Here is a 16,694-nt window from a genome sequence, read left to right as displayed (position 1 = left end):
ACCCAGCATGAGCAAAACCAATGTAGTGTACAAAATCCCATGCAAGGACTGCACAAAAACACTACATAGGACAAACAGGAAGACAGCTAACGATCTGTATCCATGAACACCAACTAGCCACGAAACGACACGACCAGCTATCCTTAGTAGCCACACACGCAGATGACAAGCAACATGAGTTCAACAGGGACAACACTACTATTATAGGACAAGCCAAACAGAGAACAGCCAGGGAATTCCTAGAGGCATGGCACTCATCCACGGATTCTATCAACAAACACATCGACCTGGACCCAATATACCGGCCACTGCAGCGGACAGCTGGAACTGACAACCGGAAGTGGCAGAGGCAAACCACTATAAATGCCAGAGGAAACAACGTAGAAGCGCTTCACAGGAGGCTCCCAAGCACTAAGGATGTCACTTAGACAGGGGACGAAACGTCTGCAAGACAAATTCCCAGCTTGGCGAACAGAACCACAACAACGAGCACCCGAGCTACAAATCTTCTCACAAACTTTGATCTATTTAAATGACCTGGATGAAGGAATGAAAGGTATAGTTGTTAAATTTGCTGATGACACAAATTTGGAGGGAAAGTAAGTTATGCAGAAAACAGAAGGAGGCAGATAGGTTAAATAAGTGGGAAAAGCTCTGACAAATGTAATACAATGTGGGAAAATATGGAATTTCCTATATTGGCAGGAAGAACGAAAAGGAAGCACATTATCTAAGTGATGATAGGTTGCAGAATTTGAGTTGCAGGGGAATCTGTATGTCTACTGCAAGAATCACAAAAGGTAAGTATGCAGGTCCAGCAAATGATACAATGTTAATCATTTATTGTGACGGGAATTGAACTAAAAAAGGAAGATTATGCTTCAGTTAGACAAGATATCAGTGAAATCAAATCTGGAGTACTGTATACAGTACTGGTCTCTATATTTAACTAATGCAAAGTATGATACATGGAGTAGAAGGTTGTTTTGTAAGGAGAGGTTGGATAAGCTGGGCTTGTATCACGAGAATTTAGATGAGTAAGAGCAATTATTGTGAAACATGTAAGATCCTGAGGCACCTTAATAGCGTGGCTGAGAAAAGGAATTTGTCTGTTAGGAGAGAATCTAAAATACACAGGCAGAAGGCTGGAAGAACACAGCAAGCAAGCAGCATCAGGAGGTGGAGAAGTTGATGTTTCAGGTGTAACCCTTCATCACAATGTTGATTCCTCCAGGCTGTAGGCTGCCCAGGCGGAAGATGAGGTGTTGTTCCTCCAATTTGCACTGTGGTTCGTTTTGGCAAGGGAGGAGGCCAAGGATGGCATGTTGGAAAGGGAGTGGTTAGGGGAATTGAAATGGGCTTTAACTGGGAGGTCTGGTTGGCCCATGCGGACCCAATAGCAATGCTCGGCGAACTGTTCCCTAAGTTTACATTCAGCCTCCCCAATTAGAGAAGACCACACCGGGAGCACCTGATTCAGTGAACTAGGTTGGAAGAGAGACAGGTGAACCTCTGTCTCATCTGGAAGGACTATTTGGGGCTCTGGATGGAGGTAATGGAAATGGTGTACTGGCAGGTCTGCATACTGTTTAAATTTAAGGGGTCACCATTTTAGAGAAAGAGGAGAAGTTTTTATTTCACAGAGAGTTGTGAGCTTTTGGAACTTACTTTCTCAAAAGGTGGTTGAAGTAGAGACCTTCAATGTTGTTAAGATTGGTGTAGATAGATTCTTGATTATGGGTTTGTGGAGTAATCAGTTCAGACATAATTTTATTAAATGTTGAAACAGTGTCAAGGGACTCAATGGCCGACTCCATGGTCAAATTGGTCAAATTCAACACTGCATTGACAAAAAGAATTAAGTCATGGGAAAGATCACATTTGGCCTTGGAACTGCAATTAATTAAGTCTTGAAATATTTTGTTTTTCTTGTTTTTATAGGTTTTAAGGCTTGGGATTGAAATCAATTCGATATCACTGATTTGTAGTTTAGGATAAGTATAAGCACAACAAAACTAGTGGAATAAAAGTTCAGAACTTGCCAGTGTGTACATGGAAACCATTTTGTTTGGTGTTCTTGGTTAAATACCAGATGGCATACACTATTATTGATAATATGTGGATCATGCCCAATGTCCCAATACCTTACATTGCAGGTAATTTTTATACAATGGCCCAGATATTCCAATAGAAGGACAATCAATGCAGCAGTATAGGCTGGATTTGTTCATCACAACCATGTTGGAATCTCAACACAGCTGATGATGTGGGAATTGTTCTTGAAGTTTGTATTTCTGTTGGACAATCACTGCCACCTTCTGAAAATGTCTCCAACTGTTATTGTGCAATGGATGCTTTGGAAGGTTCTGACTTACTTACCTTAATAGTTGGTCAGGAAAAGTTAGATGTGTAATCATTTCTGTCTGTTTTACAGATGCTCAATTTTGTTTTCAATCCATTTGCATCATTTGGAGGGAAACCCATCACAGGTGCTGTCGCTGGTCTGTCTCTGTTGTCCTCTAACAACACGGAAGTCGCAATGTACAATCTGTCAGAGAATATAGAGGTAAAAGATGTGATTATCATAGGTTGACTATTTACCTGTGAACCAAATCCACACCAATGTCTGACACCCAGACTAACGTTTATGCTAAATGTTAAAGCTACACTGAAAACCACATGAGATACTCCCGTTGTTAGTCCAAAATCCAAACTGCATTAAGACCATAAGACAGTAAGATATCGGAGCAAAATTAGACCATTCAGCCCATCACATCTACTCTGTCATTCAATCATGGCTGATATATTTCTCACCTTCATTCTCCTGACATCTCCCTGTTACCTTTGATCTCCTTCCTAATCAAAAACCTATCTGTCTCTGTCTTATATATACTCAATGACTTGGCCTCCAAAACCTGTGTGGCAATGAGTTCCACAGATTCACTACCCTCTGGCTGAAAGAAATTCCTCCTCATCTGAGTTTTAAAGAGTCATCCCTTCACTCTGAGGCTGTGCCCTTGGGTCCCAGTCTGTCCTACTAGTGGAAGCATCTTTTCCATGTCCATTCTATCCAGGCCTGTTAGTATTATAAGTTTTAATGAGATTCCCCTTCATCCCTTGAAACTCCATCTTGGACAGACCCAGAGTCCTCAGCTGCTTCTGATATGACAAACCCTCCAGCATTCTTGTAAAGCCCCTCTGGAACCCTCCAATGCCTGCACATTCTTCTTTAGATACATGCCCCAAAACTGCTCACAATTTGTCATATATGGTCTCACCAGGGCCTTATACAGCCTCAGCAGTACATCTCTGCTCTTGTATTCTAGCCCTCTCAAAATGAATTGTAACATTTCACTTGCCTTCCTAACTGCCAAACCAAATAAAAGTCCTTCTGAAGCTTCCCCCCTTACTCAAGACTCCCCGTCCCTCAATCTATCTTTGTGTCATCTGCAAACTTAGCAACAATGGCCTGAGTTCCTTCATTGAGATCATTAATGTATAACGTGAATAGTTGTAATTCCAACACTGACCCCTGTAAACTTCACTAGTCACTGACTGCCATCCTGAAAAAGATCCCTTTATTCCTACTCTCTGTCTTCTGCCAGTCAGCCAGTCCTCTATCCATGCCAGCAGCTTGCCCCTAACACCTTGAGGTGGTATCTTAGTAAGCAATCTCCTGTGTGGCCCCTTGTCAAAAGCCCTCTGGAAATCCAAATAGATCACGCCCATTTAGTCTCTTTTGTCTAACTTGTTCATTACCTCTTCAAAAAATTCCAATGGACTTGTCAAGCATGACCTCCCCTTGATAAAGCATGCTTACTCCATGCTATTTTACCATGCACTTCCAAGTACCTTGCAATCCCATTCTAATAAGGGACTCTAAAATCTTACCAACGACTGAGGTTAGGTTAACTGGCTGATAATTTCCAATCTTCTGCCTTCCTCTCTTCTTAGCCATTTTCCAGTTCTCTGGAATTCCCCCTTCCTGACTCTAACGACTCCTGAAAGATCATCACCAATACCTCCACAAATTCCTCAGCTATCTCCTTATTAGACCAGTTTTCAGTGCCTCCAAGTTACTCACAGAGATAAAAGAAGCTTTAACAATATAAGCATGTGAAAAACAAATCAGGTGATATGATGGGCTTACCGTTCAAAATTAAAACTGACCATAAAGCAATGATCGGTCATTCTTCTGAACATAAAAATAATTGCAAAGATGTTGCCTAGAATTCGAAGTTTCAGATTAAGGCTCACGAGGTATGATTCAACTATAGAATATCTACAAAGTACCAAACAACATTAGATACACTCTCAAAGACAACTTCATTCAGGAAGCTGAAACCTACATATCAGAGGCTACTAAACCCACACCAACTATTGAAAGGAAACTGCGAGAAATTCAAGAAGTCGAAGACAGAATGAAAAATGTATCTAAATCCAGAAATATTAGCTGGAAGGTTGTCCAGACCATTTACCTAACAATCCAATGCTACTGCAATACGTTGAACAGTGCACTATCAGTGATGACTTGCTAGTCTTTAATGAGAAAACACTTTGCTCAGTGATTCTTCAAAGAATTCATCAAGTTGCTTGGGCAATTATAAAGTTTCTTGTGGGGCTGCAACAATTAAAAATTAATGCAGTTAAAAATCACACAACACCAGGTTATAGTCCAACAGATTTATTTGGAATCATTAGCTTTCGGAGTGACGCTCCTTCTTCAGGTGGTTGTAGAGTAAGACCATAAAACATAGAATTCAAGGAAAAGATTACAGTGTCATACAAGTAAAATGATATATTTAATAAACCTCGATTGTTGTTAAGCCTTTCATCCTTTAGAATGAGTTACAGGTTTTGGTTGATTAATATGTAAATCCCAAAACTTATTTGAAGTCACACTCTCAAGATAAGTTAAGATCTTATGAAAAAAGGTGACATCTCAATGCCTTAAAGATGTGAGGTCAGAGGCTTTCTGTATCCTGTCTAGACTCAGACTAGTTTTATTTCCAAAGTGGACTTTACAAAATATTATATGGATTGACTATCTGCATTGACTGCCTACTGGTTGTGTATTTTTTGAGCAAAATAGAATATATCTGTAAATATAATGCTGCAAATACAAATTCACTCCATAGACTTATATGTGTGTGTGTGTGTGTGTGTGTGCAGGATAGAGAGAGAGAGAAAGAGAGAGAGTGCATCTTAGTGGGTGGGGTGGGGGGGTGGGTATGTATGTAGGTGTGTGTGTGAGAGAGAGAGAGAATAAATGTATGGTGCAGTGGGGTCACCTGTAGTGTGACATGAATCCAAGATCCTGGTTTAGGTATCCCCATGGGTACTGAACTTGGCTATCAGCCTCTGCTTGTCCACTTTGTGTTGTTGCCTGCCCTGAAGTCTGCCTTGGAGGATGGCCACCCGAAGATCCGAGGTCGAATGTCACTGAACGGTGAAGTGTTCCCCGACTGGGAGGGAACACTCCTGTCTGGTGATTATTGTGCGGTGTCTATTCATTCATTGTCATAGCGTCTGCTTGATCTCAGCAATGTAGCATGCCTCAGGGCATCCTTGCCTGCAGCGTATCAGATAGGCTGTAAAAAATGACTGCCAACTGTGTTCCCATGGGCTGTGTTCCCATAGCCAGGAGAAAAAAGAACTATGATAACCTTCCCTTTTCCCATCAAGGCCATGGCAGGAACTGGGAATGGATTTATTTGAATTTAAAGATATGATCTTCATTATTGGCATAGACCTAAAATAGATTGAAGTCTGAGTATCACTCAGACACCATGATTCTAAAAGCACTCAAAGTATTCTTCTCAAGGCATGAGATTCCGAGGAAACTGAGTGAAGAGTGTGGACAACAGAAGTATTACTGATGAACCAAGATTTGAATATTGCATTATGAAGTTATTAATCTTCACCACTACAAAATGTGTTAGATAGATACATTTTTAAATTTTAAAGGCATCAAGTGGTGTGGGAATGTGACATGGAGGATCAGCAATGATTATATTGAATAGTGAAGCACGGTCAAATGGCTGAAAGGCCTATTCCTGTTTCTAAGTTCCACATTTCCATGGGTTACCACCACCAAAGTTACTGATGGGCAGGAGATTGAGAACACCGTTTTCACCTCTGTCTCATATGTTAAAACCTCAAATTTCTCTGAATAACCACAACAGGTTGAAAGAGCAAAGGGATAACCAGCTCTTACTTTCAATAAAAGATACAGAGTTTGAGTTGCCACAGCTGAAGCATGGGGAAAGAGTAAGTGTTAAGAGATCAATGGAGAGAAGAAATGATCATAGCAAAAACACCGTGTTTGACTTTCATTATCAGGAAGAAAAAAATCTACTTATTGACAATCTTGACATTCTGTAATGATTTTCCATTTGAGAAAAAGTATTGAGGTGATTTAATTGACAGTTTCAAAGCCATAAGTGGTATCGATAGAATTTAAGTTAGATTTAATGGAATTAAAATAAGGATAAAATTGCCACTTCAAAAGGAGCTCTTCCTTAAATCCTCATGAACAATGATAATAATTCTGATTGTCACCTCTTTAGGTTGTGCTTTTCAGGGACAATGTGAGCAAAATGTTCATGAAAGAATACAGGTCATGTGGAGATCGCATGAGCATGGAATTAAATGTCACTTCACATGAAGAGTCTATTGTAATACAAATAAATTCAGAAGAGCATTGCTCACTACAGCTGTTCCTTGGCTTCCAATATATACCCAGTGAGACAATGTTTCAGCTTCAAACAGTCCTTCCAATTATGAGTGCCAATGGAGGTAAATTGAATTTGTTGCTATCCTTTTCACTCCTGTTATTATAAAGCCTGAACATTTTCATTCCTGGGATTGTTTGACTCCCAGCGGACGTTATTTGCAGGTTCTTATGGCTCACAATTGTTTATTAATAATGATCCATGTACAGATTCCAGTTTTCAAACAAATTGGATTTACAAACAGGCTCTAGAATGGTTAAAACAAAACAGGAGCAATGCTTAATATCCAAGACAGTGATGTATCTCTGGGATCTAGTGTTGTAATGCACAAACAATGAACAAAAGAGTTCAATAATGTCTTTCAGCTATTTGAATACCATTTATATAATTCCTCCCTGATATGGGTATGTTAAATTTCAAACGTTAGTTCTGAAAGGAAGTTAGAGAGCTGTAACCTTGAGTAAAACATGATAGAAGTTTCTAACTCACTTAAAATCTACATTTTCCATTGCTGTCTTCCACCTCCATCTTCTCCAGTATTAGCAAGAGGGTCGTGGGAAATTGCAATTTTTTTTATGGCAATGTCTAGACAAAATTCAAGATCTGCCTCTTAACCCTAACTTGACAATATTCAACAGTAAATGTAAAGATGACAGTTTTGAGAACAGGGATAAAACATTTTATATTGCCCATCTATGTTTCTAATACTAATACTAAATTTCCATAGCATCTTACAGAATCATTGATCAAAGGAAATGATTTTTCACTCTTAAATGATTTTAAAATTTGCATCAATTTGTCAAATTATGAAGGTTTTTCTGTCACTAATTTTAAAATATTAAATTAAAAATGTAACCCATGATTTATTCAATGAATTAAATGAGATAAATTAAATTTATTCAATTTCAGATGCAACTAAAATTTACTTGGCTAATCTCTACTTTTTTCACTCTACTGTATGACAATGCTTTGAAGTCCAAGTAGCTGGTTGTTATCTCTCCTGATAATTAGAAGTATTTAGGCTGAATTTTATACATACTCTCCAGGGGTGGGGCATGTAAAATAGGGCAGGTGGTCAGCTCATCTTCCCAAAACCCCCAAACTCAACCCCCGCAAACTCAACCCCCCCATGATCAGAAAGGCTGACAGCTCCAGAAGATGAAACTTTTTTCCCATTGAGGCGTGGAGATCCCACTCTGCTCACCCACAGCGTGTGCTGTGGCTGTGTGACAGGATTGATGTCAATTTCTGGCTGTCAACTTTCCTTCTGGGTTGGGTGGGAGGATAAGAGGTTGCCACCTCCTTACGTTAAATTCTGCCCAACATCTATGTATTGAAGCCACTGACCATGTTGTGAGCGGTCTAGGGTCTAGTATGCTCACACTGGGATTGATTCCATCACCCTAGCATAGACAGGCTGATGGTGTGTAAGGGATGGGGGCGTAGTGGGGGACTGCAAAATAGCGAGAATGAACAACCCATTTTCTTCTTGATTCCTTGGTAATTTATAAGGGACAAGGAAGGTTGAGGCTGAACCTTCCACCAAGAAGCTTGCATTTTTCCAGTATTTCAATAATTCTGAATTCAATAATTGTTGTATTGTTCCAGTTTGACCTCCTGTGATGAACAGCTGGTGAATTGTGGTAGTTTCCCTCTTAGTTTACTTGGAGTTTCCTTGTGGTAGTGTCCACTATACCCAAAGAGGGACCTTGCAGAGGCTGCCTTCCTTGGCAACCATCTTCTACTCTCAGTCAAAAAGTGTGGCACTGGAAATGCACAGCAGTTCAGGCAGCATCTGAGGAGTAAGAGAGTTGATGTTTCAGATATAAGCCCTTCATCGGGCATATACATTATGCCTGAAATGTCAACTCTCCTGCTCCTCAGATGCTGCCTGATCTGCTGTGCTTTTCCAGCACCACGCTTTTTGACTCAGACTCTCCAGCACCTGCAGTCTTCACGATCTCCTACTCTCACCTAGTCCTCGCCAACTTTGCTCTCAGACCTCACTTAGTATTCTCTGTGAGGCAAATTCCTCGCAGAGGCAACCACTTCAGATGGTATTATAGAACTTTATAAGTGGGAATGGGAGGCAATCATTTGAAAGGAGAGGAACCCCAAGAATGCAGCCATGGGTCTCAGAAGGTGCAGAGACAATGCTGGGATTTGGTCCCTCACTACGCTAGTAATTTCTAACTTGGATAATTCTTTTGTAACATCTAATTTTGTCTCCTTCTTCGATGGTGTATGTAACATTTAATTTTATTTCATAAGATCGCATATGTACCTGGATTCTGACGCCTAGAATGCTACAGCATGGAGAAGGCGTTTACTATGTGACGATTGGACCATCAAATACATCACAGGCAGAGATTACGAGCTACAACGTCAGTGTTTTTACAGCACAATGCTTGTTTTGGACAGGAGATAAATGGTCAGACAATCTGTGTCAGGTTAGTTTTTTTTAAAAGAGGTTATATATGTTACAGTTCCTAATGATACAAGCCTCTCCATACAGTAGGCATTGGGTGTAGTGTGATTGGTGCAGGGTATAACACAAAACTTGCAGGAGTTTTGGAAGGATTTTATTCCAAGCTCCATTACACAGTTGATCACACTGAGCGGGAGTAGGATAGGGTCTGGTGAATTGAAGCCTTTACTGTTCATAGTGCCAAGACAGCATATTAAAGCACTTGGCCTGAATTGATTATTATGTAAAAATATTTTGATGGGGATCCACACCATTCAAGTGGGGTCATTAAAAATGAATGTGGTGAGTTTGAAGGTGGCAGCAGTCCGAGTGGTCTGCTATGCTGGACTAAATGCCACACCCCTGGTAAGGTGGACTTTACTGTGCCTTTCCCCCCCCCCCCACCTTGTTAACCACCCCGCAGAGAAAAATTGATAATATAAGGTTACTGAAAACCTGGAGCTGCTAAAATTGTGGTTTGACAGTTCCAAGATCAGGATAAAGGCGAATAAAGGAAAAGGGGCGAACGGAGTACAGCAAGTAGGGCCCTCCTCTACTGCATTGGGGGTGCCTGTAGCTCAAACTCCCACGGTGGTCCCTTTGGATTTAATGGGGTCGCAGCATTTACTCTCAGAGTTTGCCAAACTTCAAGAAAAGATTGAAGCAGTGATGGGGCCAATATTTGCCACGTTTGATAAAGCATGAGCAGGATATTCAAACACTGGACCGAAGAGTAGAAGCAGTGGAGCAGAGGACCGCAGCATCAGAGACCGTGGCGGAGGCCTCGGGAGGAAGGGTCTGAACACTGGAGGATCAGGTTCGGGTTCTTCAGGAACAAGTGGACGACCTGGAAAACAAAAGTAGAAGAAAAAACTTAGGAGTCGTAGGTCTCCCAGAGCACGGGAAAGGCAAGGACCTCGTTAGATTCATGCAGAAGTGGCTCCCAAAGTTCCTGGGGCTGGAGTTGGAGTCGGGCCTGGTGAGTGTGGAGTGGGCCCACCGCATCACAATGCGCAGGTCCGGGCGGGATCCGCGCCCCAGCCTGGTCCTAGTGTGACTCCGGCATTGTAAAGGAAAACAATTAGTGAATGAAACAGAAAGAAGACTGGGAAGAGATCCACAGGCTTTAACATACAAAGGCTCACGAATAAATTTTTTGTCAAGACTTCTCAGGAGCCATAGTTAAAAAGAGAAAGACATTTGATGAAGTTAAGAGAAAATTAAGGGATCTGAACATTCAGTATTCCTTGAGGTAACTGGCGGTGTTGTGTTTTGCTCACAGAGAGACAGTATGTAATTTTGATTCAGCTGAAAAGACAAAGGACTTTGTGAACTCTTTGAAATAAAGGACTCGGGTTGGGAGTAGGGGGGAAGGGGCATCATTATGAACAGTGGTACAGTTTTACTTTACTTCCTCTGCCCCTCTTTTTCTCCTCTCTCCCCTTTTTTGTGGTTATCTGTTTTATAGGTTTTTTTTACTGCCTTGGTGTAAAACCTGATTTATTTATCATTTTGGTCAGTTGGTTATTGTCTGGGATTGTTTTTGCTGCTGTCCTTTTTCTTCGATTGGGAGTGGCTATCTCTGTGGTCTACATTTATCCCTGACTAATGCATCCAACCTACACATCCCTGAACACTATGGGCAAGTTAGCATGGCCAATTCATCTAACCTGCACATCTTTGGACTGTGGGAGGAAACCCATGCAGACACAGGGAGAATGTGCAACTCCACACAGACAGTCGCCCAAGGCAGGAGTCGAACCTGGGTCCCTGGCGCTGTGAGACAGCAGTGCTAACCACTGAGCCACTGTGTCGCCACTGTGCCTTTCTTGTTTAAGAAGTTTATTTGAGGGGGAAGTCTTGATGTAATTTAGCCAACTAAGTCAGAAATATGGATTGTCTAATAGGAACCCTTTCTGGTACCTTCAGATAAGGGATTATATACAGAGGAAGACCACACTCCTGGCTCAGCCTTATAAGTCAGACGTGGAAGAAAGAGTGCTCTGGTGCACGGGCGCTCGTTCAGTTAGTACTTTATATCATTTACAGAAAGGACGTGCCTTAGGAGATGTGGACATACTCTGTAGGACTTGGAATTGGGAACCAGGAGAGGATATTTCATTGTGAATATGGGAAGAAAAATGGAAAAATGTAAAGAAAATCTCAATATGTAACAAAGCGCTGGCCATGCAATTGAAGATTTTATACAGGGCTCATATGGTACCAGAGAGGCTAGCTAAGTTCAAGAGAGGAGCGTCTCCAGGGTGCCGTAAATACAAAATTAGTGTAGGCACTCTCACACACTGCTATTGGTCATATTGCAAGATCTAGAGATACTGGAGTGCCATAGTAAGGGAGCTGAAGGAAATGCTGGAAATTGAAGTCAAAGTGGACCCAGTATTTCTTCTTCTGGGGTTGCCAAATTGCCCTGTCTGGGGGAACACCAGAAGAGACTGTGTAACATTCTTACCCGCTGTGCAAGGAAGAACATTTTAGTGAATTGAAGGTTTTAAAATCCCCATGTCTTATTGGGTGGCGCAGGCTGTTGTTGGAGCATCTCTCCCAAGACTACCTCACAAATATGATGCACCTCAAAGCGGAGCAGTTTTATAAGACATGGCAGTCCTTTCTAAATCTACATTGATGCAGATTTATCGGCAATATTAATTCGGCCGTGATGTAGCTGTGGGAATCAGTTTGGGTGCCCATGGGGTTCTGGAAAGGGGAAGCTGGGGGGGGGAGGGGAGAGGTAAAAATATGGGGACAATGACTGGTGCCCCCAGGGGTAGGAGCTTTAGTGAAGGTGTGGTGAGTATATTTCTTTTTTACACTGTATGTAATATTTAACTAAATGGAATGTAGACCATATATTGTACTCATAATATGCCACAACATGTAAAAATGCTAAAAAAAAAAGGAACTCTGGATGCTGGAAATCATAAACAAAAGCTGGAACAACTAGCAGATCTAGTGGCATCCATTTCAAGTCCAGTGACTTCAGAACTGAAGAAGAGTCACTGAACCTGAAAACACTGCTTTCTCTCCACAGATGCTGCCAGACAGGCTGAGTTCTTCCAACAATTTCTGTTTATGTAAACTTACTGTTCATGTTAAGGTGACAGACCCTGGTAATATAGAACATTTATTGTTGGACTTTCTATGTATTACTCTGAGCATCACCCATTGTATCTTTGTTCTCTTGTTAGGTTGGACCACAGACAACTCCTGGTCAAAGCCATTGTCTTTGTAACCATCTAACGTTTTTCGGCAGTACCTTTTTTGTTATGCCCAATACGCTGGATTTGACACAGATACCAGAACTGTTTGCTCAAACTAGTCAAAACCCTGTGGTGGTGTCACTTGTAGCTACTATCTTTGGTGTTTACATTATTGTTCTAGTTTGGGCTCGAGTAAAGGATAGAAGTGACTTACGAAAGGTGAGCACATTGTTTACTTATTACTTTTTCTCTCTGACGATATTTCTGTTATTTTAGTTTATACTTTGCGAAAGGTCAAACAACCAAGGATAACAATTCTTAAAATCCAGTTGTTTTTGTATGACCTTTTTGAAATATTGCTAAGGCAGAACTAATCAATATCAATACTGGAGGGGTTTATGTAAAGGATTCATAGCAGGGAAAGGCTGTCTGAATTTACACTTGTAGAGGAGGCATGAGGGCTGGTTTTATGAGGCTGTGTTGACTGTTTAGAGTTCTGGGACTGAAACTAAACACCTGACCTGTCTTTTTCTTGTTAGGCTATCTTTTGAATGCAGAATAAAATCAATATTGGGCAGTGCATGCCTCCATATTTTAAGTTATACATGAGAGTCCAGCTAAATGCTGTAGTTTTCTGACCACAGCTTTGTGTGTCAATTTGTAAGATGTCCCAATATATGGCTGACTTTAACTTTAAAGAGAGTATCACACTCCTAAATAAACCTAGCGCCAAATGTTTTCCAATTAATCGTTCTGTGTGTTCACTATTACAGTTATAAGAACATAAGAAACAGGAGCAGGAATAGGCAATTCAACCCCTCAAGCCTGCTCTGCCATTGTATAAGACCCTGGACTCTGCTTTCATGCCAGCTACTCCTCAACTCCTTAATATTTTAAAAATCTGTCTACCTCCTCATAAAATGTCTTCAGTGATCCATCCTTCACAACTCTCTAGGGTAGAAAATTCCAAACATTCACTTTGCTCGGGGAGAAGAAATTCTTTCACATCTCAGTTTTAAAGGAGTGCCCCCATATTCTGTACCTATGTCTCTTATTTTGAGACTCCCCCCATCAGTGGAAACATCAAATTTGCTTATTATATCTTCAAAGAACTGTGACAAATTTGTCAAACACAATTTCCCTTTCGAAAACTATATTTACTCTGTTTGATTGTGTTGAGCTTTTCTAATTGACCTGCTGTTTCTTCCTTAATAATGGACTCTAACATTTTCCCAATCACAGACGTTAAGCTTACTGGTTTATAGTTTCCTGCTTTCTGACTCCATCCCTTCTTGAAGGGGACAATCCATTAGCAGTTTTCCAATCCATCAGAACCCTCCCAGAATCCAAGGAGTTCTGGAATATTTCAATCAATGCTTCCACTATCTCTGCAACTAGTTCCTTTAAACTCCATGGCAATAGTTGGTTATTTTGTTATTGCAGTCTAATCATTTGAATTTTATGTTGAAATCCGTTTCTTTCATCCAGTTTGCTTCCAGCTGCTGTTTTAATTCCAGCAAGCACAATAATTGTGATGGCACTTGATTTTAAACATTTCCATAGATGTCCTGTGTTTGAAGTAGGAGCAGTTTTTGAGAGAACAGGAAGTTGCTCTTATGTAGTGGTTACAAATAAGTCATACCACATAACTTATATTTAATAATCTAGACTGTATTTCCTCAGCATGTATTTTGTAATTTTTGTAAATCTTTGCAGAACATTTTTTTGGGTTGTTACATTGTTATATCATCTCTTGGAGGCTAGATTACAGACAACCTAAATGACAAGGGTGGTTTATTGTTTTATTCCTTTGCATCACCATATGCTTCCGAGCTACCTTTGGTAACCTGCTGAATCAACCATTTACTTGATTGTGGGAACATCAAGGAAAACCAAAGGCTGTGAAGTCTGTGGCTTAGTTGTTGGTTCTCTTGCCTTTGAAGCACAAGGTTCCACATCTACAATTCCAACAACAGCCTCCTTCTCTTCCAGTTGTGCGGGCATCACAAACAGGCATTTTATTTTATTATGGCTGTGGTTATTAATGGGACAATGATTATCTGGTTTTGTGATTGTGTTTATAGAATGTTTGTAAAGAGCAAGAGTAAATGTGATGAAGAAGATCAGATGAAAGTTGAAAAAAATCATGCATTTACATTGGAAATAAAACTTGATAAATAGTGAGAGTGGAGAGAAAGACACAGACAGTTAAAAAAAAAACAGAAGAAGCATAGCCTAAATAGCAAATCTAATGCATGTATTTCCAATTAAGTGTAGCTTTGCATCATATCTTTATAACAGTACACCCTTTAATGAGCTTCCTTGTAGTAGTTGTAGGATTCAGTTATAATCACAGTCAAATGTTAATTGCCAAACTGTCAAATCTTTACAAGAATTTGGTCACAAATAAATTTCTATGTTATGGACGTTCCCATTTCCTTTCCCTCTATTTTGTTATTTCTTGTTCATTAATACTGCTCTCATTCATTCTTCTTCAGGCAAAGGTAACAGTCCTATTTGATAATGACCCTCATGCACAATATCGTTACCTGATAAGAATTCAAACTGGTCACCGCAAAGGGGCAGCTACCACAGCTAAGGTTAGTTGATATCTTTGAAATTGAATTATAAAATGTGAAAACTTGTTTTTTTTCCTCTCTCTTCACTCCATTCTGTTGGAATTTAAGTTGTCAACTAAATGATAAATTAACAAAAACAAGTCTTTTTCTTTCATCCTTTGAGGTGCGGTGTGATTTAATTTACTTTAAAGACACGATGTAAATATAACATTATGTATTTCTGTGTCCAATCATGAAGTCTAAAGATTATGACTCAACTGACCTTCCCTGATGGACACTCTTTCTCACATTTTCATATTTTTATTCATGAAAATGATTCCTTCTGAATTCAGTATTGATCATTCAGTTAAACTCTAATTGCTCTCATTACAGTCATTGTCATCATTTGCATTTTTATTTTATTTGTGCAGGCCATAGCCTTTATTTGCATTTGTTGGTAGACTTGGATATATAATTGTAAAAATAATAAAGTATTTTTAGGTTTCTTGGTACTTATAAAGGTTTCCAAAGTAACAGAAAACACTAAAAAATTTATAAGTAGTTCACTGCAAGTTAGTAGCTTGTCTATAACTGGATTTTCCTAAACAAATGGCAATGGAATATACTTTCAGTCTCTGACTGAGGCACACTTGCAGAAGATAATGATTGGGCAAAATTCTGTTGCAGTCTCCAGAATCCTTTCTTGTTACTTTAGTGTTGAATACATATTCACAGTTTTGGATAATTTAATTTATACACTATCACTTAACGTGCACAATTTGGTGAAACATTGTACAAAACATGAATGAATAGGCAAGCACTTAAGTTCAGTACTGAAGGAGCACTGCAGTGAAGTGCTATCCATCAGATGGGTATTAAAGCAAGACCATGTCTGCCCTCAGAAGTGTACCATGGATTTGAAGCACAGATTCCCCTTGTGTCTGGTCATCATTTATCCTTTAAGCATGTTACCAAAATAGGTTATTTAACCATTTGTCTTAATGATGCCAATGGGACTTTGTTAAGCACAACTTGATCTCACTATATTGTAATAATGATCACTCTTCAAAAGGAATTCATTAACTGTGAAGCACTATGGGACACTCTGAGGAGGTGTAATGCACTATACAAAGGCAAGAACTTATTATACAATGTATATTGGTAAATCTTTAGAGATGGATTCATCTTTGACTTTCTTTGTTGTGGGAAAACAGGTAGTAATTATGCTCATTGGCTCTAAGGGGCAGAGTGACCCTCATTTCTTGACTGACTCAGAGAAACCTGTCTTTGAGAGAGGAGCAGTCGATGAATTCCTTCTTACTACATTCTTTTCACTGGGGACTCTTCAGTCGATAAGGTTATGGCATGACAATTCAGGATCCAGTCCTTCTTGGTGAGTGCTATTTATCGTAATAACTTAATAGTAACCTGAAGGAATTGAAATCTTACAAGATATTTTTAGCCAAACGTCAGCAAATCTACTTGTCACTAAACTAACGTCATTTGTTAGGCTCATAAAACTACAAAGCACTACAACAGGAGAAGTATTGATCATCACAAAATGGAACACAAATGAAAATACATTAAACTAAAATTAAAACTGAATTGAATAATTGATATATCAATTACCAGAAAGGACTTGATAAGTCAAGAACATGATTATGGTCTAGTATCAAATGCAAATGAGGATCTTGTGAATTTGAGAAATATGGCATAA

At 39.8% G+C, this 16,694-nt stretch overlaps 1 protein-coding gene across 1 annotated transcript in view; it reads left to right on the top strand.

Moving 5' to 3' along the window:
* Positions 1-16,694, top strand: part of LOC122558721 (polycystic kidney disease protein 1-like 2) — a 115,320-nt gene that overhangs the window by 39,930 nt on the left and 58,696 nt on the right. The window contains exons 14-18 of the mRNA XM_043707514.1: positions 6,570-6,798; positions 9,006-9,184; positions 12,408-12,638; positions 14,918-15,019; positions 16,192-16,370. Of these exons, the coding sequence (XP_043563449.1) occupies positions 6,570-6,798; positions 9,006-9,184; positions 12,408-12,638; positions 14,918-15,019; positions 16,192-16,370 (920 nt within the window). The remainder of the gene's footprint in view (positions 1-6,569; positions 6,799-9,005; positions 9,185-12,407; positions 12,639-14,917; positions 15,020-16,191; positions 16,371-16,694) is intronic.

The sequence above is a fragment of the Chiloscyllium plagiosum genome, chromosome 17, assembly GCF_004010195.1.
Source record: "Chiloscyllium plagiosum isolate BGI_BamShark_2017 chromosome 17, ASM401019v2, whole genome shotgun sequence".
Taxonomy (NCBI): domain Eukaryota; kingdom Metazoa; phylum Chordata; class Chondrichthyes; order Orectolobiformes; family Hemiscylliidae; genus Chiloscyllium; species Chiloscyllium plagiosum.
Note: the sequence above shows the minus strand (reverse complement) of the source record. Positions and strands in the feature narration are given on the sequence as shown.